The 14,610-nt window shown below is 50.9% G+C and overlaps 1 protein-coding gene across 2 annotated transcripts in view; it reads left to right on the top strand.

Annotated features, from left to right (window-relative positions):
- The first annotated feature begins 590 nt into the window (after positions 1–590).
- Positions 591–14,610, top strand: part of TLN1 (talin 1) — a 35,741-nt gene continuing 21,721 nt past the window's right edge. The window contains exons 1-17 of one of the 2 annotated variants that reach the window (XM_007968776.3): positions 591–697; positions 6,980–7,139; positions 7,371–7,468; positions 7,733–7,862; positions 7,970–8,122; positions 8,361–8,503; positions 8,616–8,743; positions 10,081–10,141; positions 10,784–10,888; positions 11,204–11,359; positions 12,091–12,192; positions 12,488–12,564; positions 12,778–12,958; positions 13,144–13,257; positions 13,370–13,478; positions 13,715–13,923; positions 14,087–14,185. In XM_007968776.3, coding sequence (XP_007966967.1) covers positions 7,010–7,139; positions 7,371–7,468; positions 7,733–7,862; positions 7,970–8,122; positions 8,361–8,503; positions 8,616–8,743; positions 10,081–10,141; positions 10,784–10,888; positions 11,204–11,359; positions 12,091–12,192; positions 12,488–12,564; positions 12,778–12,958; positions 13,144–13,257; positions 13,370–13,478; positions 13,715–13,923; positions 14,087–14,185 — 1,995 coding nt within the window. In that variant the 5' untranslated portion in view covers positions 591–697; positions 6,980–7,009. Of the gene's footprint in view, positions 698–4,988; positions 5,097–6,979; positions 7,140–7,370; positions 7,469–7,732; positions 7,863–7,969; positions 8,123–8,360; positions 8,504–8,615; positions 8,744–10,080; positions 10,142–10,783; positions 10,889–11,203; positions 11,360–12,090; positions 12,193–12,487; positions 12,565–12,777; positions 12,959–13,143; positions 13,258–13,369; positions 13,479–13,714; positions 13,924–14,086; positions 14,186–14,610 lie in introns of those variants that run through there. The other variant, XM_073021757.1, reaches the window with a different exon arrangement.

Raw genomic sequence — 14,610 nt, 5'->3', positions numbered from 1 at the left:
CTACGGAAAGGGTGGGCCACCGGGCCCCAACGTCCAAAGCCCAGACACGAGCCCCAGGCCAGCTGCAGGCCTCGAGCACCTATCCACTGTCCCTCTACGGCCGGGCTTCCCCGCCAGGGGCTTTCCGTAGCCCTCTCCGGACCCGCCTCCCAGGCTCAATTCTCCTCAGCCTCCAACGCAGCGAAAGTGACGCACCCCACCCCGTGGCACTGTGGGACTTGGAGTTCCCTCCAACTGAGAAGAGGCCTGGGTGCCGCGCCACGTCCCAGGGGCTATGCAAATGTAGGGGACGGCCCTGCTGCCGCCTCGCACCCCGAGGGCGGGGGTTCCGGGGCTCCGGCTCCGCCTTCTCCCCCAAGCTAGAAAAAGGAAGAGTTCTGGCCTGAAAGGGAACTCGGGCGTCGTCTTGGCGTTCTCTCCGGATTGCGCCGCACCCTCGCTTCCTGCCAGGGAGGGGCTGCCGGCCTTTGGCGGCCCCCGAGCATCGAGAACGGGGCCAGAGCAGCTTCCTGCCTGCCCCCCGCGACCATAGAGCGCTGCCCCAGGGCGCCGCCCGCGGGTGGGGGACGTTCCCAGGACGGAAGTGGCCGAGAGAGTGTCGAAGGGAGGGCGAGGCCGGAGCCCGAGGGCGACCCGAGTGGCGGCAGGGCAGCGGGCCGGCGGGCCGGCAGGCGGGGCGCAGAGCCGGGCAGCGCAGGTAGGCCAGACCGGGCCGGGCGGGGGCCGTAGGGTGGGGCCGCGGAGCTTGGCCCCGGGGGCGGGCGGGGCCCTGCCTCTCCTGCGTGTCCGGTTCGGGTCCTGTTAGTTGGAGAGGTCAACGTCCAGCGCATCTCGGCTTGGGCTCGTCGTGAAGTAGGCCGTCTTGGGGGAGACAGGCCTCTCCTGGGGGCAGTCCTCTGCCTGGGATAGGCTTTGGGGAGCGTGAGAAGTCGGGTGGCAGCGGGGCGCAGGGCGGGGACGGGCTTTGGTGTTAGCTGATAGCGGCCATGTGGGTAGGAAAGCTTTGGGTGAGTTGGGGATTAGGTGGGGTCCGTTTAGGAATCAAGGGTCGCTATAGGAGTTAAAAGCTGGGGTTAAAACTTAAGAGTTAGTAGTGTGAGTCAGGTCCGTTTTAGGTAGGTAAAGTTTAGATTAAGGTCATTATTTTGTTTGCTGGGATGGCCATCATACGTCATAATTTGAGTTCAGGGTCGGGTTAAGGGTCAACAACAGGAATCAGGTTAGAGCTTGTTTGAGGGATGAAAGAATGTTGACATGGTCGGTATTAAGGATAAACAGTGAAAGCGTGAATTAGGAATCAAGTTACAAATGAACTTCAGGCTTAAGGGTCAACATTTAGGGTTAACATCGGGCGATTTGGTGCTAAAGGTAAAACTTAGATCAGTATCAGGGATGAGGGATTGGATATGAGTCTCTGCTGGGAAAGGGATGAATGTCCAAGCCGGTACTGGGAATCAGGAAACAAATTAGAGATGGGGTTAATGTTAGGAATTTGGGGCAACTTAGGGGTTGTAATTGAGGCTAGCATAGTTGGCCTTGAGCAGATGAAATGTAAGAGGTTGGCAGTAGGTAAATGCCCTTCTTTTATAGGGAAGTCCTTTATTCCTGTGTAGTTACAGGGGCTTCTTTTCACCCAGAGAGATAACAAACTAATTTCAGGCTAGTGTTCTGGCTTATTGCAGGCATCTGGGATTCCAGCATCTTTATTCCATTCTCTAAGCCTAAGGCCCTTGCTGTGGCCACCACAGTTAGGGGACAGAGATTCTGGACTATGTTGTTTACATACAACATAGGTGGGAAATAGGGACCCAGGATGTACAAGGCCTAGTCACAAGTTGGAGACTGCCTAGGGAAGAAGGAGCTGTTGATTATGGGGGAAGCTGACCAAGGAATCACTGTTGCCACGGGAGAAGGGAATAACTGAATCCCCTGAAAGTTTAGCTTTGCTCTCTCCCACTTCACTTGTTCTCTAGGTATTAAGGCCTCCTCTCCAACTCTCATCCCTGACTCTGCATTTCACACCCATCCTGACTATCCCCTTACAAAATACTTCTCTTGCCTTTAACTGTCCCATGCTCATCTTATCATCCGTTCCCATCCGCAGTTCTGCCTCCCTCACCAACCCTTAATCCGCACATCCTACCTGAATTTAGCCTCATCATAACCTGAACTTTCCCATCATTTTAAATTACTCTCCTACCATTTTCACCCAGTCATGTACCTACATTCCACCTGATCATCAGCTGAATACCCTACTCCCAGCCCCTGCTGTGTGCCACCCCCTAGATCTAAGCCTCTTTTAATTTCTTGGACGATTTGTAGATCCCCTTCCCCCACTCCCCAACAGAAAAGAGGAAACGAGACCCAAAGAGGAAACTGGGTCTTGCTGATCCCACGCCCAGCCAGGCCACTGACCACACCCCCATTTCACTCCCAGCCTGACCCTGCCACTGACCACAGCACTGTCCTCTACTCAGCCTGACCCAGCCACTGGCTATACCCTATCCCCCATCCCCCATCCCAGCTCCAGTTTACTTAGACATTAACAATGTCCCTTCACTTTCCCACCCCCACCCCAGTCTAATTTAGCCACTGACCACAGGCCTATCTCTTCTCAACCTCCTATAGCCTGACCTGGCCTCTGACCTCACACCATCATTCCCTGACTTAGCCACCATCTATGTAATCATTCCCCTTCCCCCAACCTGATCCAATGACTGGTCATATATGTATCTTTTGTATGTGTATTTTTCCCAACACCATCATCACCAGCATCCTTTTTCTACACCCTGTCTTCCCTATTCCCAGCCCGATGCAGTCACTAACCCAACCCCATCTGCCCCTAGTGGCTACTAATCATATACTCATCGCCTTTTTCCCACAGCCTAACCACATCCCCTAACCATAGCCTCATCCTCACATTCTCTGCCCAACCTGATCCTTTCCCCTCTTCCCAGTTCCTCGCCTAAACTCAAGCTGCCCCAGCCACCTGATGATAGGAAGCTATGGGACCCTTACCTGACTACCTTAGTAGATATCAGGTCCTGTCAATTCTACCTCCCCAAACTTCTTCTGAGTGACATCTTCCTCAATGCCATTCTAACTCCGGCTTCGTTACCTTTAATTTGTACTAATACAGTGTCCTTCTAACTAATCTCCAAGGTAACTGCCGGAGTTATTTTTCTAAAATCCAGTTCTGGTTATGTCTCTTCTCTGCTCAAAGACTCCTTAGCCTCCTTTTGTCCTCCAATAAGTAAAATTCCTCATACCCCTCTCTAGCCTTCCTCTGCCTTTCCATCCTAACCCTGACTTCCCCATCACTGCTCCCTTGCAGGTACCCTGTGCTTTAACCAGCCTGCCTGCTCACTTCCCTGAATGCTCCTCCACGATTTACTGCTTCTCCATCTTTGCTTATACTATTTCTCTGCCTGGAGTGAAAACTGCCCCTGACACATCTCCAGCTGGCTGGCGTAGTGGAGAGAGCTTGGGTTTTGCAGTCAGAAACCTGGGTTCAGATCCTGGCTTCACAACTTATTACTTGGAGAAGTATTTGAACAAGTATTTAACATCTTTGAGTTCTGTTTTCTGATCTGTAAAAATGGAAATAATGGCACCTACTGTAAGGATTAAATGAAATTATGTATACAGTGCAAATGACATAGAGTCAATAAATGGCAGATCACTATTATTTTTTATTATCTCTATTTTTTAAAATTCTAACTTCAAATGATACCTATCATGGAGACTTTTTGGTTCCCCTTGCCTAACCTAAAGGGATCTCTCTGAGCACACACCTTTTGGCTCTTACCACATCCTGCCCTCTGTTGTGATTCTGTACTTGGCTTATTCACTCACCTCATGGACTGGGAGCCCTTTGAACACAAGGGCTAGGTCTTACTGATCTTGGTCCCCAGCCACTGAAAGTTTGGCCCAGGGTCTTCCCCACAACTGGCCCTCAAGGAATGCTTGCTGGGTGAATGGAGAATGTCTACATAATAGGAGGAGAGACTCTGAGTGCCAGGTGTGCTTGTTGTGGAGGTTATCTGTGCAAACGCCGTGTGCGTAGGATGGGCTCCCTAGAAGAAGGTAATGCAGTCCTGATGGGATCTGTGTAGGGGCTGTGTGATTGAGATAATGTGTATGTAGAGACAGTAAGGTAGCTTTGTGGAAAAGAGCTCTGCATAGGCTGGGGTGCATTTGGGCAGAATGAGTGTGCATGTGGGTGTGGAGGGGCTGTACTGGGGGAAGTTCTGTGCAGCCCTTCAACTAGCTGCCCAGTCCAGCTTTAAATGAGCCTCCAGCAGCCTGAGGCCGGATATGTCAGTCTCACCCACAGCCCTCCCCCGCTGCCAGTGGTTGCGGACTCAGAGGCCAAATTTGGTAACAGACTGAGTGTTACTCCCCCATCCCTCTTATATTCTGACTGTCTTAGGCTCTTTCCTTTTGTCCCTCTTTGTAACTCCCTATCTTTCTGCAATTCCCCTTGTGGGTATCTGCGCAGCCTGTATTCTCCAAGTACCCCAACTTTCTTAGCCCCAATACCCTTACATTCCATTCCTTGCTGGGATTTGACCTCCTGTCCTCCATTCCCCCTCTCCAATTGCCCAACTCCTTTGGAATGCATCTCAGGAATGTATTGAGGGAGGAGTTCCCTGGGAGGGGGACACTGCAGTGGGGAGTTGCTGTTCCATGAAACACAATGGAAAGGGGAGCAAAGTTCTCAGGCCAAAGCAGGAATGAGCTAGCTTCTGCTCATACTTGTAGCAGCCTTGTTATTTGCCACCACCACCCCCAATTCACTGATCAGTATTTCACGTCCACTCACCCTCTTGTAGCTGTGTGAATATCCACTCTGGACCAGCTCGGGAGTAAGGGTAGGCATGACTCAGCTCCCTTATCGGGGTCTCACCAGAGGCTTCCGTGCTTGAGGAAGAAGGGGGTGTGTAAGTGTCCGGAGGAAATGGGGGGAGACATGCAGTTTCAGCTTGATGTGAAGGGTCCCTTCAGTCCTGCTTCTCGGCTCCACAGACTCATCCAGCTTCTCGGATCCTCCAGCCCAGCCCTCATTCTTTCATGGTCAGCAACCCCATAGCCAGGTCTGTCCAGCTGGGACACCAAAGCGGATAGTAATAAGGTTGGGCAAAGTGTCCCAGGAGTGGGGAGGGAGGCAGAGAGCTGGAACTGGGGAGACTGGGAGGGTCCTCACTTATTTGGGAGTAAAGACAGAGAGCTGTGGTTCTTCTGAGACTCTGGACCGCTTATAAGGTCAGAAATGGTCTATCTGCCGCTCGGTACCAGACCCCTGATCTACACCTTTTTCACACTTGTGTCCTGTCTCTTGTTTCTACTTAGATTTTCAGTTCTCCTCATCCCATCTCTCCTAACTTCTTTACCCTCTACCCCTTAGCTTCCCTGGCTTTTAAATGCCTTCTGTATCCTAACACCCCCATCTCCGCTTTCCAGCCTTCCCCTCTCACCCTGCTTTTCCCCACCTGAGGCTTGTAGTTTGCCAGGAGGGGAATGGGCAGCTTGTATTTGCTCATTCTCTTAGTTAAGAGGCACCCAATCCCTGTACCAAGCTGGGGCACATCATCAGCTGCTGGGCAGACTTGTCATCTTGCAGCCTGTGCGCCACCTGCTGCCTCCAGTGTCTCCTCTAGCCGCTGAGAGGGGGTGCCAGGAGGGTGGAACAAGGTGGGGTAGGACTAGTATTCTGAGCTGCACTGAAAATACTGTCAGGGGAAGTGGGTGAGACAGAGCAGAATTTGAGACAGACTTGCTGAAGAGGAGAAAGCATAGGAGGAGTTGCGGGACTGAGTATTGGTGACTTGGAACAAGCAAGGACTGAGTTACAGGAACTGGGTCCTTTCTCTGGCCTGCCTTGAAAATGTTTCCTGGCCACCCAGAGTCTATTTCCCCTTCTCCAAAACACAAGAGTTGATCAGATAACTACTGAGATAGACCCTTTTGAGTTAGAGAATCACATTTCTAGCTTGACTGCCTGGGAAGCCCAGTACAGGGCTAGGCTCCTTGAGAAGGCCCTCAGCATGTCAGGTTAGAGAAAAGCTGGAGCAAGAGCGGACCTCTGGATGGCTTGAGCAACCAGTATTTGGTCTCCCTGACAGGGAGCCCTAGGGAATTATAGCATCTTCATTTTGCAGAGAAGGCAGCTAAAGCCATGAGAAGGAAGGTCACGTGGTGAGAAGAGAGCTCTGAAAATCCCAGACAGGGAAGAGCCAGCAGGACACAGCAGGAGACAAAGAGAGAAAAATACTGAACCAGGCAAAAATGAAAACAAGGCAAGAGTAGGGAGGGCTAAGAAAGGTGATCAGGGACAAGGGGCAAGAGAGACACTTGGATGAAAGTAGGGAGGTACAAATTCCAGTGGTGGGGCAGGGCAGTGTCCTCAGGTAGCACTGCATTTCAGACCTGCTGTTGTACCTTGCAGACCAGCTTCTCCTTTCCCTCAGATGTCTTAAATTGTCAGGACTCGGCCAGGCGCAGTGGCTTACGCCTGTAATCCCAGCACTTTGGGAGGCTGAGGTGGGTGGATCACAAGGTCAGGAGATCGAGACCATCCTGGCTAACACGGTGAAACCCCGTCTCTATAAAAATACAAAAAATTAGCTGGGCGTGGCAGCAGGCGCCTGTAGTCCCAGCTACTCGGGAGGCTGAGGCAGGAGAATGGCATGAACACAGGAGGTGGAGCTTGCAGTGAGCCGAGATCGCACCACTGTACTCTAGCCTGGGCAACGGAGCGAAATTCTGTCTCAAAAAAAAAAAAAAATTGTCAGGATTCATTCTTTTGATGTAAATAATTTTTCACTCTTTAAAATTATTAAATACAGTGAAAACAACCTTATTACTATCTACTTTGGTGAGTCCTTTTCAAAAACACTTTTCCCTGGGACTCCACCATCTGGGGGGCCTCTTCTCCCACCAGAAGAGTGTATTCTAATGCCCTGATGCCATGGGCCAGGTATAGCCAGGCTGGAGAAAAGCTGCCACCATGGTTGCACTTTCGCTGAAGATCAGCATTGGGAATGTGGTGAAGACGATGCAGTTTGAGCCGTCTACCATGGTGTACGACGCCTGCCGCATCATTCGTGAGCGGATCCCAGAGGCCCCGGCTGGTCCTCGTGAGTCTGACTCCCCAGGTGGCTGGAGTGGGAGTCTTCAGTCCCTTCTTGTTCCCAGGCTCTCGGCCTTGAGAGTTGACCCCTTTGTCCCCTAAGACTACTCACCCCTCAGGTCTGTGTTCCCTCCTTCTTTAGGCCCAAGTTCATGGGAGAAATAGGGGCAACATGGTACAAGCTGTTCAGCCACATTGGAGTCTTCATAAGCCTAAGGTGATCCATCCTCTCTTTTAGCCAGCGACTTTGGGCTCTTTCTGTCAGATGATGACCCCAAAAAGGGTATATGGCTGGAGGCTGGGAAAGCTTTGGACTACTACATGCTCCGAAATGGGGTAAGTACCCCTTCATCAAGGACCACCACATCCCCTTCCATCAGCTTCTCCCTGTTCCACCTCCTGTTTTCAGCACCCACATCGGTTGTCTCTTAGCCCTCCCCATGCTTTCTTCCTATTAACAGACAGTCATAATTCCCTGCTTTTGAATGAACTACCATAGTCTTCCTTTCAGTGCTCCACTCTCTCCCCTCAGGCTGTGTAAAGAGGAAATAATATCCTTAGCTCAGAGTAGGTCCCTGTCTCTTCTTCCTACCCTAACAGGACACTATGGAGTACAGGAAGAAACAGAGACCCCTGAAGATCCGTATGCTGGATGGAACTGTGAAGACGATCATGGTGGATGACTCTAAGACTGTCACTGACATGCTCATGACCATCTGTGCCCGCATTGGTAAGGGGCCCCAGTACAGTTGAAGGCCTGGGTCAGAAGGCCTCAGCTCTCTCAAAAGGCATTGATGTAGTACCTGGGAAGCTAACAAGCCATCTCTCCTTCCCCAGGCATCACCAACCATGATGAATATTCATTGGTTCGAGAGCTGATGGAAGAGAAAAAGGAGGAAGTGACAGGGACCTTAAGAAAAGACAAGACATTGCTTCGAGATGAAAAGAAGATGGAGAAACTAAAGCAGAAATTACACACAGATGATGAGTGTAAGCAGAACCAGAAAAAAGAGGGCTTTTGAAATGGGAAGGGTGGGAAGGGGCTTTAGCATCTGCTTCTGCCAGGCACTGTTTTACACCCTGGGGATACGTCAGTAAGAAAACAAAAGTCCTACATTCACGGAACTTACATTTAAGTAAGGAGAGGTAGGAAGTGGAGAAGTAAACAGAGACCAGACAACACAGGGGCCATGGGGGTTTGGCACTGAGGGGACTGTCTGTATCCCAGTGAATTGGCTGGACCATGGCCGGACACTGAGGGAGCAGGGTGTGGAGGAGCATGAGACGCTGCTGCTGCGGAGGAAGTTCTTTTACTCAGATCAGAATGTGGATTCCCGGGACCCCGTACAGCTGAACCTCCTGTATGTGCAGGTATGCAGAGGACTTGGCTGGGGTGGGGCAGGAATAGGGAGGGGTCGGAAGCACAGTGTGCGTGTCCCTGCACCCACACACAACATTCGCCTCCTTGCCCTGTGCTCTCCAGGCACGAGATGACATCCTGAATGGCTCCCACCCTGTCTCCTTTGACAAGGCCTGTGAGTTTGCTGGCTTCCAATGCCAGATCCAGTTTGGGCCCCACAATGAGCAGAAGCACAAGGCTGGCTTCCTCGAGTGAGTGACCCACATCCTACACCCTGTCAGGGCCCAGCACTCCCTGCCATTGTGACCCCAGTGGACCTGTCTCCATTCCAAGCCTGCTCCCCCTATTTCTTCTTCCGAGGTACCAGGGTTTGACTGACATAGTTACCCTTTTAGTTGCCATCATCCACTGTCTCTTCTCTACCTCTGGAATATGAATGTAGTTCAGTATCTCTGCCCCTACCCCCATCTCTGAAGCAAGCGTGTCACTTTTTTTTGAGATTGTCTGAAGAATTTTGCTGCAGTAGCCAGAGGGAAACAGGGTAAAATTTTCCCTATAGGGAACATGGGTTAAAAGTCTCACAAGCCTCATCTGCTGGTGTTTCTTGGAATGCAGAGTTTGGCGTGGCTTTCTCAGCTTCCTAAGTGCATGGTCATCCTTCTGGAAAGCTCTTTCTCGTCTTGGTTCCCTAAAATGGTGCTCTAGACCCACTTTCCCTCAGGGACTGAGCCTCTGACTTAATTTTCCTCAGTCCCTTTCCCTACAGGGAGAGACACAGGTCACGTTAAGAATTCATACTGGACAGGCGCAGTGTGGCTCATGCCTGTAATCCCAGCACTTTAGGAGACCAAGGCGGGCAGATCACCTGAGGTCGGGAATTCGAGACCAGCCTGACCAACATGGAGAAACCCCATCTCTACTAAAACTACAAAATTAGCTGTGCGTGGTGGTGCATGACTGTAATTCCAGCTACTCAGGAGGCTGAGGCAGGAGATTCACTTGAACCTGGGAGGCGGAGGTTTTCATGAGATGAGATCATGCCATTGCTCTCCAGCCTGGGCAACAAGAGCGAAACTCCATCTCAAAAAAAAAAAGAAGAGTTGCCGGGCGCGGTGGCTCAAGCCTGTAATCCCAGCACTTTGGGAGGCCGAGACGGGCGGATCACGAGGTCAGGAGATCGAGACCATCCTGGCTAACACGGTGAAACCCCGTCTCTACTAAAAACACAAAAAACTAGCCGGGCGAGGTGGCGGGCGCCTGTAGTCCCCACTACTCGGGAGGCTGAGGCAGGAGAATGGCGTAAACCCGGGAGGCGGAGCTTGCAGTGAGCTGAGATCCGGCCACTGCACTCCAGCCCGGGCGACAGAGCAAGACTCCGTCTCAAAAAAAAAAAAAAAAAAAAAGAAGAGTTTACGCTAAGTCACCTCTATTTCAGAAGATAATCTAGACTCTATTCCCTCAGAGTCTGTTTTCTCCCCAAAGATAACACTGTCGTAGGTATTTCCTCATACCCCCAGGCCCACAGTTCATGGCCCACATGTCCCCTGATGCTGTCTACCACATGCTGACCCTCCCTTTTCTGGTGTAGCCTGAAGGACTTCCTGCCCAAGGAGTATGTGAAGCAGAAGGGAGAGCGTAAGATCTTCCAGGTGAATGTGGGTAGGGGAAAGTATTTGGGATGACCGCGGAGCTTTGCTGCTTAATCTTACTGACTAAATGGCCCCCCGCCTCCTCCCTGTCTCCCCTAACTCAGCTTTCACCCACCAGACTGTTATCCCACCTCACCTCTGCCAAGAAAGAAGATAACCTGGGCTTTTAGTCTCAGCTCCATCCCTGCTTTTGCTGTGCAATTCAGTTCAATATTCTTGTATTCTTTTATTTCCCTCTAATTTGGGATAACAGTATTTGCCCTGTGTAGGACTGATAGGAGGATCAAATGAGGTAGCATAATCTGAAATTACTGTGGAAGAGTACAGTCTTTGTCCATATATAAGGTGTTACCCCCCACTCTGAATACTCAGCCCAAAAGGCCTTCTCTTTGCCCTTCTACTTCCAAACTCTCTGTTCATATCTCCAGAATGTCTACAAGTTCCTTGACTGTATCCCTTGACTCATTGCTTCTGCATAGCCCTTATCAGTCTCCATCCCGTTGCTCTCTCATTCTCATATCTTGCACTCCTCAACCTTTCCAGTCTCCCCATAATTCTCTCTTGTTATAGTTAGCATCCAACCTTAATTCCTTAGCTGTGATATTAAACTATTTGCTAAATTCTTCCCCGTTTTATGCTCAGGCACACAAGAATTGTGGGCAGATGAGTGAGATTGAGGCCAAGGTCCGCTACGTGAAGCTAGCCCGTTCTCTCAAGACTTACGGTGTCTCCTTCTTCCTGGTGAAGGTAGGTTATAGACCCTTTCCACTGCCCTCCTTGTTTCCCACTCTTGCCCTTTTCTGTCTCTGAAAGTCTCTCACCTTGCCCTCAGTCACATTTCCCACCATTCCCTGAGATTCCCATTCTCTTCCTTGCTCTGACCTCATGAAAACCTGCCTGTCATCAGCCCTCCACCACCATTTTCCTCCCTACCCTGCATTTTCCCTTGTCCATTAGCCCTCCGGGCCACCTCAGCATCCCCTATGGCTGCAAGCTGATCTGATCATTCACCTCTCATTTGACCGCTGACCTGTAACACCAGCACCAACCTCTGCCTCATAGGAAAAAATGAAAGGGAAGAACAAGCTAGTGCCCAGGCTTCTGGGCATCACCAAGGAGTGTGTGATGCGAGTGGATGAGAAGACCAAGGAAGTGATCCAGGAGTGGAACCTCACCAACATCAAACGCTGGGCTGCCTCTCCCAAAAGCTTCACCCTGGTGAGTCTGGGGACTCCAACAAGAAAGTGCTTTGGGAGTTTCAGAAAAGGGACAGCTGCAGAGGTCTTTTCCCTCTCTTGGGGTAAGTATACTGAGTATTACTCCAGAAAAAAGGAGGTTAGAGTAGATGGAGAATCTTCCTCTGGGAGAGTGTGAGGCTTAAATGAAAAGGGTGATGGACTTATTCTTTAAAATCAGCAGAACAAAAATCTCATCAGCAAACTGAGATCACTGGAATTCTTGGGGGTTGGTGAAAGGAAAAATGTGATAACCTCCCTGTTTCAGCAGCAGCTATGTACAGTGAATTTTTGACTTTATATTATAGGGTTATGAATTGAAAACTGATACCAACTTGATAAAGCACCCCAATACCAGAAATAGAAATTATAGGAAATGCTGTTTTTTCCCTTTTGGATACTATAGCCAACCTTAAAGTGTGGCCATTTAATGCCAAATATTATATCCTCCCAATTTTATCATCAGAGTAAAAATAAGAGACTTCCTAAATATGTATTTGAAACCATGTAGTGTAGAGGCCACTCCTCAGAAGTAAAAAATTTCCCTCCAAGGAGGAAAATAAAGAGGAGGTTCAAGAAAGGTGGGCATCTTCCAAGAGGGCTGTTGCACGGGAAGGCATCTCATCAGCTCAACCTTGGGCCTCCCATCCTAGCCATTATCCATTCTGGATAAATTAGAGCTTTCCCACTGAGTCCCCCACCTTGTCACCCTAGGACTTTGGAGATTACCAAGATGGCTACTACTCAGTACAGACAACTGAAGGGGAGCAGATTGCACAGCTCATTGCCGGCTACATCGATATCATCCTGAAGAAGGTGAGCACTGCCTGCCCCAGCCTTCTCCTTATCTCCCCTTCCCCTCTCCACAAGCCAGTCCTTTAGAAATGGGCACTCAGAATGCTTGAACCTGGGAGGCAAAGGTTGCAATAAGCCGAGATCATACCTCTGCACTTCAGCCTGGGTGACAGAGCCCTTTTTTGTCAAACAAACAAAAAATGAAATGGGCACTTAGCTTCTGGAAAATGGCTGGTTGTGGGAACAAGAGGCTGCCTTTTCTCCACTTCCCTCTTCTTTAAGTATCCTAACTCTTGTTCCTTTTTTCTTCCTACAGAAAAAAAGCAAGGATCACTTTGGGCTGGAAGGAGATGAGGAGTCTACTATGCTGGAGGACTCAGTGTCCCCCAAAAAGTACGAAGGGAGTTGGGCTGATCCCATTTCCCAGGGGTAGAGAAGGCAAGGCCTGACTCTAAGGACTCTTGGGAGGTGGGGAGTCCTTAGAATGGTTATTTAACTAGTTGCAGGCTGTAGTGAAACCTCACACACCTGCAAAGGTAGTGTAACCAGGTGGGAGGGGTAGAGATGAGGAGTCCTCTGTGAGCTCAATAGTTCACCCCTCTACAGGTCAACAGTCCTGCAGCAGCAGTACAACCGGGTGGGGAAAGTGGAGCATGGCTCTGTGGCCCTGCCTGCCATCATGCGCTCTGGAGCCTCTGGTCCTGAGAATTTCCAGGTGGGCAGCATGCCCCCTGCGCAGCAGCAGATTACCAGCGGCCAGATGCACCGAGGACACATGCCTCCTCTGGTAAGTGTCATATGTCCACCAAGGTGCCAGGGCTCTTCTCTCACCCTCAGCTGGGCTGAGCCAGGAGTTAGGCAGTCTTTTCCCAGGTCCCTATTTGTATTCTCTCCCTAGCCCATGGTTCTCTTTTACCTTCTCTTTTCTCCAAACATCCATTTCAGTCCCTGTTTCTCCCCATTTGTCTTTAGACTTCAGCCCAGCAGGCACTCACTGGAACCATTAACTCCAGCATGCAGGCCGTGCAGGCTGCCCAGGCCACCCTGGATGACTTTGACACTCTGCCACCTCTTGGCCAGGATGCTGTAAGTATGGGATGGAGGAGAGGCCCGTGGTACTGAAGCTGAGACTCCAAGGGACAGGGATGACGTGAACCAAACCAGAGCAGATCCTGAGGTCTTTTCCTCTCTCTTTCAGGCCTCTAAGGCCTGGCGTAAGAACAAGATGGATGAATCAAAGCATGAGATCCACTCTCAGGTAGATGCCATCACAGCTGGTACTGCGTCTGTGGTGAACCTGACAGCAGGTAGGCCGGATGCTAGCTTCCGGGTGTGTGATGGGGAGAGAGGATGTGAGTGTGCACAGGCATGCATGTGACTGGCTTCGTGTATGACTGTGCCTTGACTCATTGTGGAAGGGACTGTGTGTGTACGTCTCTCCGTGTACGTGTGTGTGACTAACTGGGTGTGACTTTGCTCCTTCCCCAGCCCTTCGTCTGGCCTGCCCTGTCTCTCATGTTCCTCTTTCTCCTTTTCCCCTTAGGGGACCCTGCTGAGACAGACTATACCGCGGTGGGCTGTGCAGTCACCACAATCTCCTCCAACCTGACGGAGATGTCCCGTGGGGTGAAGCTGCTGGCTGCCTTACTGGAGGACGAAGGCGGCAGTGGCCGGCCCCTGTTGCAGGCAGCAAAGGGCCTTGCGGGGGCAGTGTCAGAACTGCTGCGCAGTGCGCAGCCAGCCAGTGCTGAGGTCAGGGGCTACAGGGTTGGGCTAGGGTGGAGACAGGGTTTAAGCCCAAAGAGGAGGGACAATCCAAGCCACAGGATGGAAACCTAGGTCCCGTGGGCCTGTGAGATGCACAGGCATGTGGGCAGGGATTGGGCAGCTTCTGACTGGTGTTCACTCTCCACAGCCCCGTCAGAACCTGCTGCAAGCAGCTGGGAACGTGGGCCAGGCCAGTGGGGAGCTGTTGCAACAAATTGGGGAAAGTGATACTGACCCCCACTTCCAGGTTGGTGACTTACCCAACCCCCCAGAACCCCAGAATCTAGGAAGTAACTTCTGCTCATAAATCCAGTTGCTAGTCCTGGCCTCTATGAATTGACCTCTAAAAACCAGTATGATCCTCTATTTCCAGGGGATGATACTGGTAGCTTCTGATCTCTCTTTTAGGGGTTAGAATTCAGAACCCCTGAATCCAAACTTAACCTGCTGGTTTAGTATTGGCCCTCATTTATTCTTTAGCCCCTTGTCATCTTTTCCCTCTCTTCCCCATACATAGCCCTTGCCCCAACTTGAGGACCCCCACAATGCTATAGACCACGCCACCCTGAGGATAGTGTTCCTCTAGCTCTCCCCCTTCCCACTCCATGCCAATATCCTCAGCTGATTTTTCACCCTGAATTTCCCATGCAGATATGTGCATCCAGAGGGGCT

This window comes from Chlorocebus sabaeus, chromosome 12, assembly GCF_047675955.1.
Source record: "Chlorocebus sabaeus isolate Y175 chromosome 12, mChlSab1.0.hap1, whole genome shotgun sequence".
Classification (NCBI taxonomy): domain Eukaryota; kingdom Metazoa; phylum Chordata; class Mammalia; order Primates; family Cercopithecidae; genus Chlorocebus; species Chlorocebus sabaeus.
The sequence above is the reverse complement of the archived record's forward strand: the minus strand, read 5'-3'. Positions and strand labels throughout refer to the sequence as shown.